Genomic DNA, 10891 nt, shown 5'->3' with positions numbered 1-10891 from the left:
TATTAGATTTTTTTACAAGGCCGTTCACATTTCCAATTAAATGCAACCTTTTGTGATCTCCTATGCGAACGTGAAATGACCCAGAAGTGACCAACATGCGCAGAAGAGTACTCAACGGTGAACGACGTCACTCGTTGTTTGCGGAAGTAGCTAACGTTAAACATGGATGTCAACAACAGTGTAGTCAACAGCGGAGCTCTTTTTGCAATATTAAAGTTATTTTCCAAACAGAACCAGCACAATTACAATCTTCTCGTTTTCAAAAAAAAATTAAAAAGAAGGAGGAGAGCAAGGTTTTTGGCCAAGGCGTTTTTTGGAGCAGTGTTAGCAACGTCGGTACAGAGAAACGTGTGGGTGCGGAGTCACAGCCAGGAGTGGTGGGATACTGATGTGAGTGGCTCTTCTCGTTCCCGCCTACTTCAACCAGAATTATGACGTTTGTAGCGTATCAAAGAAGTACGGGTCGGATACATGTGGCCTGTCCGTTCAGACGGAGGTCGCATTTCAAAAGATCGGATACGGATTCAGGACCACATAACCAAGTGGCCTGGGTCACATTTGAAAAGATTGGATCTGTGTCGTTCAGACTGTCATGAAAAGATCAGATACAGGTCGCATAGGGGCAAAAAAATTGGAATTGGGTCGTTTCAGCCTGCAGTGTGAACGTAGCCTTAGTTTTTTTTTTTTTTTTTGTGATGACAGCACTCAAATTCCACGTTTATGTAAAATGTACAAATCTATAAAATAAAGCATTATGTGATTAGGGTAACAAATTTATTATTTAATGAGCACCCTAGAAATCAAACAGAATTCAGTACTGTAGGTTTTGTATAACTTAAGGTTTTGTTAAACTTTTGTTTATTATTATTATTATTGTTATTTTCAAAGTTTAAATGAAAAACAGATCTTCAATAGTCTGAAGCTTTTGGTCCCCACAGTATATATTACAATGCTCTTCCACTTTTCTATGGAAAAATAACAGCAAAAGGAGCTATTTTAGGTAAAAACTCTATACCTGTTAGAGGCAGAAGATAGATACAAGTGTGTTTATCTGTATGCTTGCAAAAGGGGTTCATATACATCAACTGCTAAACTCATATAGAGGGAATGATTAGTTATCTTGGCAGTGTTTTATATGAAGCCCATAAAATACTGCTTTCTCAAAGCCTAAGCCTTCAGCTGGATATATTGAATGCAAGACTGCCACATGGTCATTGTTACCAAAAGCCATTTTTCTCCTGGTTTCTATTCCTCCGCTGCTCTCATCCCTCTTTCCTCCTCTTCTTTGTTTGTGCTTGACTTGTTTTCCCTGGTGTTCTTATATGATTACAGCGTGCTTGTTTACTGCAAATATGGCCCATCTCTCTTTTTTGAAGAAAAGTGAAGAAGTCCTGTGGATATTGTGTGTTGTCCCTTTATTTCTCTCACATCATTCTCTTCCATTTCTTTTCTGTCACTCTCTCACACATGCACTGCAAGTATTCACACACTTGACACCTAGGTAGGTGTGTGTTTATATGTATTTATGTGTACCAAAGCATCAAGATTCTTTCAGGGTTCTCTACATCTGCCTTTCAAAAAGATTCTCTCTCTCTCTCTCTCACACACACACACCGTCATACACATATGCAGAGCATCTATACATATTAAACACGCATGCAGACTACATAAGCACAGATGGGTGTATTACTGTGACACAAGGGGAATCCATTTCATAGGTGGATAATTGGATCTGTCTTTGCAGAATAATTCAAATCTAAATCATTCCAACTTCAAGCCTGCCACTCGAGTGCCTTGTTTGTGTGGGGATATGTGTCTGCGTGTGGCATATTATGGTCGCGTCGATACCATGTATCTGTGTGCATGTGTTATTGCATGTGTGTGCATGTGTTATTGCATGAGGGCTGGAATTTAATTTCAGTAAATAAACTCTTGATTATGAATGGCTGGACGATGCCGCAAGAAAATTACTCAGTCACTAGGCTGTCCGAGTCTCATGACAGCTAGTGTGTGTTATATATGTCCCTGTGTGTGAGGAAGATAAATGGAGGATTCTGAGGACCACACCAGACCAGACAGAAAAAAACAGCTTCTATCGTATCATATAGATTCAGGTCATGTTAATGGAATATTCCAGGTTGAATGCAAGATACACACAGTCCACAGCATTTATGGCATAATGCTTATTACCATAAAAAATATTTTGATATTATACCCCCTTTAATCTAAGAAAAAAGAAAAATCTGTGTTACGGTGAGGCACTTCGAACTGAATGGGGACAATTTGTAAATAGGTAATCCTTTTCCAATAATGTTTCATCTGCTAGTTAACAACATTAGTTAACATGAACTAACAGTGAAAAATAATATATGAATCAATACTAATTTCAATATTTGCTAATAAACTATTAGAATAAAAAGTAGCATCTATTAATATTATTTCATCTTTAATTCATTTTTAATTGTATGTTTTTAAATATATATAATTGAATCTGAATAAGCTACTGCTTTAATAAAGTGTTCTCCCTGCAAACCGAAGCTTTAACTTGTTTTGACAGAGCTAATCAAGCATTCAGAAACCACATGTCCTTATAATGAATCTCTAACCTTTCCCAGCTCTATTTCAAGCCTAGATTTACTATTGTTATATTTGACAAATCTGCCAAACCCTTTGAGTCTTGAAGGCTGCGAACAACACAAACAGCTGAAATATTATAAGCCTCCGAGCAAAGGTCTAAGTTTTTCATGAGGGCTCCGAACCAATCGCCGTGAGGAGGGCAGGATCTGCTGGTCGGGGCGGGGTTTTCTAGACTATTTAAAGTGCGGCGGTGCAAAGTGTTAGAAAATCCAGTGTACCTTGGAGGACACGTAAGGGGAAGGAAAACGTGTTTTGTTTTGGAGACCTTGCGGGATACACACAGCGCAAGCACCGATGGAGAGAAAGGACCATTAGCCATAGTCCTGGGGAAATACGCAGGTACGCGTCCGTTCGAGGCGTTATGTTGTGAACTTATTAACAAAAGCTTAGTGTGCAGCTCAACATTGACTCACCCTTTGCGTCTTTGTGCCGCGCTCTGCGCGACTGGCTTGTTTACGCGCCCAGGTGCGCGTGGTTTATTGTGTTGTGAGGTGACCTACTACGGCTCTGTACCTAGACAGCATTTTTGGGCGGGTCAGAATAATTCCAAACCGCCTCTCTAGCATGACACTCACATAACCCCTTTTGTATTTCAGAAGCAGTATTCCATGTCTCTTCTCTGCCCTGTTATTGATGGGAAACCAACTGGACCGGATCACCCACCTGAACTACAGCGAGCTACCCACCGGCGACCCATCGGGCATCGAGAAGGACGAGTTACGTGTTGGCGTGGCGTATTTCTTTTCCGATGAGGAGGAAGAACTGGACGATCGATCGCAGTCTGACAGCTTTAAAGACAACAACAGCCCGAGCAAAGACGGTCCGGTTGCGCTCAACGAGGTCGAGTACTCGGCGTTCTGCTGCCAGGAATGTATATACTCCAAACTGCGAGAGAACGAGGACCTGAATGTTTATTCGGTGAAAACTTTATTGACCATGTGCAAACCCGGGGATCTACTGGAGTTAGTGGCCAACGCACAACCCCCGCACTGGGCGATCTTTGAAGGGGAGGACCAGGTTATTCACCTCTACAAGGGGGAGATCCGCAAGGACAGCTTGTTTGAGATCAGCTGCGGTCGGCAGGGCAGGATAGTGAACAATCGGTACCGCTACCGACCGCTGCCAGCTGATTTGGTGATGCAGAACGCGAGCGGGCACGTGGGGCTCAGCAGCGGCGAGATTTGCTGGACAAACTCGGAAAGTTTCGCAGCCTGGTGCCGTTTCGGAAAGCGGGAGTTTAAAGCTGGCGGGGAGGCGCACTCGGTCGAGCAGCGCTACTTTCTGAAGGTGCACCTGTCCGAGAGCACCGCGCACACGCTCATGTTCCGCAGCCTGGAGGAGATGATACGCGAGAGACGGCGCGTGGACGCCAGTGGCATTCTCAAGGAGCTGTCACTGGTGACCGGCAAGGAATGAGCGCTTGGGACTCTCTGCATGCCTTGAGCAAGGGCTGCTTACCTTTATTTCAGGACTTTGGGAGGGTTGTGCGTATTTGTGTGAACATGTTTTGTCAAAGACAACGCCCCTTTTGGTTGTGGTGTGATGGCCCCACTATAGTCACCCTGTACCCTCAAAAAGGAAAAAGATAAAACATAAGGTGTGCCCTCATCACAGATTGCCCATGAACCGATAAAGCCCCCTCAAATTCGCACCCGAGCCCTGCTGCGGCAGATGGTGACCACGATGCGTTCACATGTCTGTGGCAAGCCGTTTTGACATTTATTCATTAACACTAACTAGCATTTGTTTTTGTTACTAATAGGCTCATTTTTCATCATATTATTCTGATTTGACTTCTGTTTGAACTACAAAGAAGCCATTCTGACTAAGCTAGTCATTACATATAAGTGAAAAATCAAATGTTAACAGTATGTAAAATGTTAAGGTAACAGTTGAGATCAATATCAATAGCTTTAGTACAGGGCATTTCAATTGGCAGCCCGTGGGCCCAAACCGGCCTGCCGATCATCTTCATTCGGCCAGAGGGAAGAGTATGCACAGGTCACACATATGCGTTGAATTGTTTTAGCACTAATTAGTTTGTCCACAAGGTGGAAACACTGGCCCAGGCTGTTTTTTCACAGCCAAAAAAAGAAAAGGAAGAGACAGAACAACAACAACCTACTAGAGACCACGATATCAATAGATGCAGCGTTCACAAGCGTTTGTGTGAGGATTATAAGATATCCACGATTATAGCTCAAACGAGTATAAAGACAGCATTATCTGTCATAACTTCTGGTGAGAAATAGTGTAGATGCTGGACAAAGATGATTATCAGAGTTTGAAAGGCTGCACGTTCAGCTTTTCACATTCACTGAGCAATTAGCGATTAAATCCAATTAATCATGATTAATTACAGAAAAATATGTGATAAATTAGTTTTTTTTTTTTATTGACTTACAGACAGATACTAATGTTTTTATATATTTTGGTGTTGGTAATATTAGTTTATTTTACTGCTGAATATGCATTTATATTTAATTTCTAATTTTATAGCCCTATCCCCTATTTTCAATTAAATAATCTGTCCCTCAAATTAAATTAATTGAATAGCCCTCTCCTAGGACCTAATGAATGGTTACTAGTCAAGCGGGACTCGGAATAGTTCAGATCTGAACCACAGATCCTAAATGTGTACCATTGGATATTTGTTGTCATTATTAAAATTGTGACAGTTGAATGAATAATTAGGGTATAGTGAAATCCATAAATACACTAGTTGCTATTGGACTACTCTATGTAAAAAAAAAAGTTAAGTTAAAGGAATAAAGCTAAAACAGCTTGCCACATGTCTCCTATTTGACTGAACTCCAGAGCTTTAATATTAAATGTGGAGCTCAGTTATTGCATATCTGTCCAGCTGCATTAGTTCCTCTAAACCCCTACAGGCGACAACACGTGAGCCTTTGTTTTCATTCTGTTATTAACAAACGCAGCGAACATTTTTCTGTTTTTGGAGTCCATATTTTTGTATTTCAGTTAGTTCGTAAAAAAACAACATCTGTTTTTATTTAAATAAATGTAGATTGCCCTATGAAAATTGGGTTGGTCTCTAGCTCTTTTTCATACTGTTTTGCCTGCGTACAAATGCAATAAGCGAGCACGTGCTGGCTGAGGTAACCTCACGCGAGTGCCTAACCGATGCATTATAATTCACACATCAACCTTCTGTCACTGTATCGATCATTCCTTCATTTGATTTTTGATGGATTTATTTCCCGCCAGCAGGGCAGTCGTTTGTTATCATTGCTGCATTAGTAGGCTATGCCTTGTGGGCAGCTGTTGATGTATGGAGACACTGTCCTTTTGTTCTTGGCTTGTTATGGACGATGATCATCAGCAGCGTGTTTCTAACTTTGACTCATAGGAGACACTTTTTATTCTATTTTGCGTCTGTTACTTTAATTATACATATAAAGTTTTATGACTGCTCCGCTTGTGGTCCAGAAGCCATACATCCAAATTAACTGCAGTCTCCAGTTTTGGCTGCAAGGTTTGCATTAAGTAATGGGAGAGCTGTGTATATGTGTGTGTCTGTGCACATAGATGCTCTCTAGCATCAGTAAATATGGTCATGCTCTGTTTGTTTTCCTATTAGAGGCTGTAGGCTGCAGCTGGGATCATTTATGCTTTATGTTCAGTGGGGCTTGATTGGGCCACAGGTCTGTTTGGCTGGACCCTTTACAGAGCTTGTGCTGGCCAACACTAACAAGTCATTCTGAAAATCAGTTTGGATAATGCAAAGGCCGAAGTCCATTTTACAAGGTTTACCTTTGTGCTGCAGGTTATGACTTTGTCAAGCACAGATGCGTTTATGGATTTACACATTGAATAAATGATAATTTTTGCCTTTCCTGTTAATAATCTAGTTGAATATTTACTAGATTGGGCTAGTTCCTGTAGTGTGTGTTCAGCATATTAATTTCACATACACTCTTTACTGCTTATTCTTTGTGTGACTATTCCAGGCCAGGCTGTTAATCATGAATCGACATTATGCACAACACATTGTGTCAGGTGTGTCAGTTTGAGCCGTTAATATGGAAAGCGGGGCGTTTGCATGAATAAAAACAAGTGGGACAGGTTTCTAACGGTTAGGAAAGATGTCAGATGAGTTCATCGTAGACGTTACAGACAAATTCATTAAATGACTACAGCTAATTTTACATCCACAACCCAGTTTAACTAGATGATTAATATGATTAAATAGTTTTGCATTCATTGACTTAAGTGAATTATCACTCTGTTTAGTGCAAATTAAATCAAAAGAGGCACATTATGTTATTTGTCTCCCCATGGAAAACAGGCATTAATAATGTTATTAAAAACAGATTTAAATACATTTTATATTAGTTATGGCATATTTTATTCCTCAAATTACAGATAAAAAAGATTATAACCAGACTTTTATATACATACTGAAATCAAGCACATTTACATTGGTCACAAAATGCTGTAAAATTACAGTAAAGTATGTCAGATCTTAGTATTCTGAGCCATTTTCCACCACATAAAAACTTAGTATTGAGCTGCAAGCCTTATTAGTATGTACTTTGACACTGAACTGACAAGTACGGTTGAGAAACACCAGACATTAACACTCACACACTCATTTTCTTTGGCTCAGAACATGTCATCACCACTGTCTCTCCAGTCTTGTATCCACCACATTGTTGTTCACCAATCCCAGCAGCCCCAGTAACCCACTTTTTCACGAGACGATTTGTGGGATCCCCTTTCTAGACATTATCCCACCCCCGCCTCATTTTCCCGTTCTCTGAGCCTGACAATCTGTCACCTGTACCAATAGCTTTTTTTCTGACGCTGGAAATTTAGGATAGTGGGGCATCGGGCTATATGTGGAGAATGAGGACAGGAGTGAAGGAGCGATGGGCTGAGGGGAGTAGATGTTGCCAACATGAGCTGAACAGAATATCTTTAGCCTGAAACAAAATCTGCATCTCAGTGATATGCCATATGTGTGCCGTCCTGTTTGTGTGTGAGTGTGTCTGTTACTGGGGAAACCTCAGCCAGTCATTTAGCTTGCATCTACTGAATATGGTTTTACTTGAAGCTATGAGAGAGGATGAGGAGTGTCTTTAAGGGAAAGCTTGTTGTTTTTGCTTGATTAAAGAACTAAGAATAATGCATTTGCTTCTGCTGAGGGAGAATTATACATAGCATCTGTGCTCCACTGAAATCCTGCCTCTCTTTCAGACTCGTTCGGACATTCATTTATACCAGCAGGCTAGCTGGTAATCTGGCTTCAAGAGTAGAGGAGGGATTTAGAAATTCAGCAACATTTGTGTTTTTTCTCTTTCCCTTCGTCAATTAAATTTTACAGCAATTTTAATTTTTTTTTTTAGAACTGCTGAAATGAAGGTGCACTGAGAAGAAACTACATTGGGTTTTTGGATGCAATATCCTGTTCCAAGCCTTTTTTACAAGACCCATTGTGTCCTGGTAAAGATTTAGCTGATAAATCCTTATTTGTCAGTGGAATCGATATATACTGACTTCAGAACAATTTCTCTGATAATATTCAAGCAATCAATTCTTGTGTTTTCTAACAGTTGTTTAGAATCAGAACTAGCATAGCCAGATTTGTGAATATCTGTCTTGGTCTAATAAGTCAAATGGATTTGCAAAAAGGTCTGAAATGGTTTGTTTCATTCAGATAGTTCATTCACACCCTATACGTTTTCAGTGGCTTGTCAGAGCGAAATAGTAACAGGATATTTTTCTGCAGTATTCTGCCATTATTTCAGCTACAGCGACCAATGCAGTCTAATTCTGTCACACTTTATTTAAAGTTTTGATTCTCGCTATTATCAAAACATTAACTATAATTGTGCCTCAATAAACAATAATTTTTTAAGAGGGTGAACAAAAAGAGAGCTGGATAAGGTGGATCAATCTATTGTAGAAAAATATACAAATGATTTCTATTGTTTGTTAATGATGCAGCTCTTTGTTGCATGTGCAGTTTATTGAACTATTTAACTGAATGCAATTTATATAACTACCATACTGTTTTGGATCTTTGTTGAAGTACCACACCACTTAAATACTGCGGTACATGAATATGTGACCATTCAGTACCATGGTAAACATAATAATGTCGAAAAAAGGTCTGGAGTGGTAGTATAAGGCATATCCACATAACCTATTTGTTCTGCATACAGATAAAGATCTTTAAATTTCTATAGCACACCCATAATAATTCTGTACTGCTAAGGGTTCATTGAGATGGACTCCCTGTAACAGGACATACTGAATCGGTCAGAGCTACAGTGTGTATAGGGGATCCTTAGAGAGTAGATTAGACTCGAGGTCATATCATATTATAGGCTCTTTTTATAATGCCACAGCATAATGCGCCACATTGCAGAATTCAGCAAATTCTGTTTCACGCTTCTAAGCGAGAGAGCACTGCTGGCTGTGAAAGAGCGCTGTCTGATAAAAATTCAAGCTGAGTTCCAGAAAGCATCTACAATGACTCAACAAAATCAACATATAGTGTGTGAGGCGAGCAGCCAGCTAAGACTTGCATTTTAAATTGCAGAAAATGTTATTTTTTTCCCGATCGATCATCACGTCAGAGCATGTGCAGACCTGTTTAGCATGAATAGAGGCTCTCAGAAACAGCCGTTGGACGTTTTGCCACCTGTAGAAAATAAGGTAGATTGTTTACGCAGCCCCCAGTAGCCTCATTATGTTAATGTATTGTGTTCTTTTGTGAGTCCATGTTGACCCAGACAGTCTCCCCTGCTCCCTTTTTATGTTTACTCCGTTCCTACTAGGCTCACATCGGCTTACGTTCTTGGTCTGTACGCCAAAGTTCTTGGTCTGTACCCAATTACTGCAGAAGTGTTTGCTCCTCTTGTCTCCCTCTGCACCGTACAGTGAACACGGACAGCGATGACAGAGGAAAAACAACCTGCCTCATGAAAAATGACAGCTCTCTTTTAAAAAAATGAAGCAATCTCTCACAAGTCTCTCTAAGGTTTGGATCAGAAGAGGCCCGTTTCTTTTGTGAGGTGAACTGAGACTCTGTGTAGTTACGGCTGGGGAAAAATGGAGATTTCACAGCTGTTGGTGATAGTGGAGAGAAGGGTTTATGTGAGACACTGTAGCATTGTGGATTCTGGTTCTATAAGAAAGAAAAGTCACAATTTTTTTTTCTATTAGAGACATCTATGAGAATGAATGGAGCGCAAATGGAGACTTTTGCGTGTACTTAACAGATCTTTTTCTCTTGGCCAAAAATTTTGGAGTACACTGACTGTTATTGTATGGTGAAAATCTGTTGAAAGTGTGAAATATTCTAGAGAAGAGCGCAAATTATACAACTTGAGGGTGAGTAAATGATGATAGAATTTACAGGTTAACTGTACCTTTAAGCATTTAATGCTATTATTTACAACAGTAACTAGAAAACTCTTGGTGTGTGACTTGTTTGCAGCACATTTAGAGAGAGAGAGAGATAGAGAGAGAGAGAGAGAGAGAGAGAGAGAGTTAAACATATTTCTGGTGTATCTTTAATTACACTGTTAGCAACTAGTTTTGTACTGAAGCCAGTTCTTTAGAGATTTTTTTAAAAAAAAGTAGCAGTTATCACTACCTGAATTTTCAGGGGTCATCAGTATTTTATATTCTTTTACTGCATTTTCATTTGTGTCCATTTGCATGTCATTGTAACTGTAGGAACTGTTCACAAAACAAACAAACAAACAAACAAACAAAAAAAAAAAGAAAAAAAAGAAACACATTTACTCACTCTCATGTTGTCCCTAGCCTGTATGACTTTCTTATGCTGAATCCAAAAGGTGAATTTTGTAAAAATAATATCTGGCCACTCTTTCAATATAATGAAGATGAATGAGTAGTGGAGCTGTCAAGGTCGAAAATTACAAAAACTAAAGAAAGACTTCACATTAACCATTCTAATTTTTTTGTGCTTCTATAGTGCTTTCTGACAGCTTATGAAATAAAATGGCCAGTGTTCTTTTTTTTTTAAATAATTTCTTTGTGTTTCAATCAAGCTAATTTAGGATGACACAGGACTGAGTAATAACAGAATTTTCATTTTTGGATGAGCTTCCTTTTCATTTAAATCTTTTATGAAACAGCATGGTCCCAGTGCTTAAATGTTTCTCTGGAGGGTGCATCTGTGTTGCATCTACATATTGAGCATAGCACTGTAACTAATATTTTACAGTTTTAATTGGTTTTGTTGCACTCAAATGTA

The 10891-nt window shown here is 39.5% G+C and overlaps 1 protein-coding gene across 1 annotated transcript; it reads left to right on the top strand.

Annotated features, from left to right (window-relative positions):
• The first annotated feature begins 2820 nt into the window (after nucleotides 1-2820).
• LOC127984504 (protein LRATD1-like) lies at nucleotides 2821-10568 on the top strand. The gene is made up of 2 exons (XM_052587160.1): nucleotides 2821-2976; nucleotides 3234-10568. The coding sequence occupies exon 2, from the start codon at nucleotides 3271-3273 to the stop codon at nucleotides 4051-4053; it is 783 nt and encodes a 260-aa protein (XP_052443120.1). The 5' UTR covers nucleotides 2821-2976; nucleotides 3234-3270; the 3' UTR covers nucleotides 4054-10568.
• Nucleotides 10569-10891: the final 323 nt, after the last annotated feature.

This window comes from Carassius gibelio, chromosome B20 (assembly GCF_023724105.1).
Source record: "Carassius gibelio isolate Cgi1373 ecotype wild population from Czech Republic chromosome B20, carGib1.2-hapl.c, whole genome shotgun sequence".
Taxonomy (NCBI): Eukaryota; Metazoa; Chordata; class Actinopteri; order Cypriniformes; family Cyprinidae; genus Carassius; species Carassius gibelio.
The sequence above is the reverse complement of the archived record's forward strand: the minus strand, read 5'-3'. Positions and strand labels throughout refer to the sequence as shown.

What these genes read in the sequence shown, in the direction of transcription:
- LOC127984504 (XM_052587160.1), top strand. Translation starts at nt 3,271, where the DNA reads ATGGGAAACCAACTGGACCGGATCACCCACCTGAACTACAGCGAGCTA.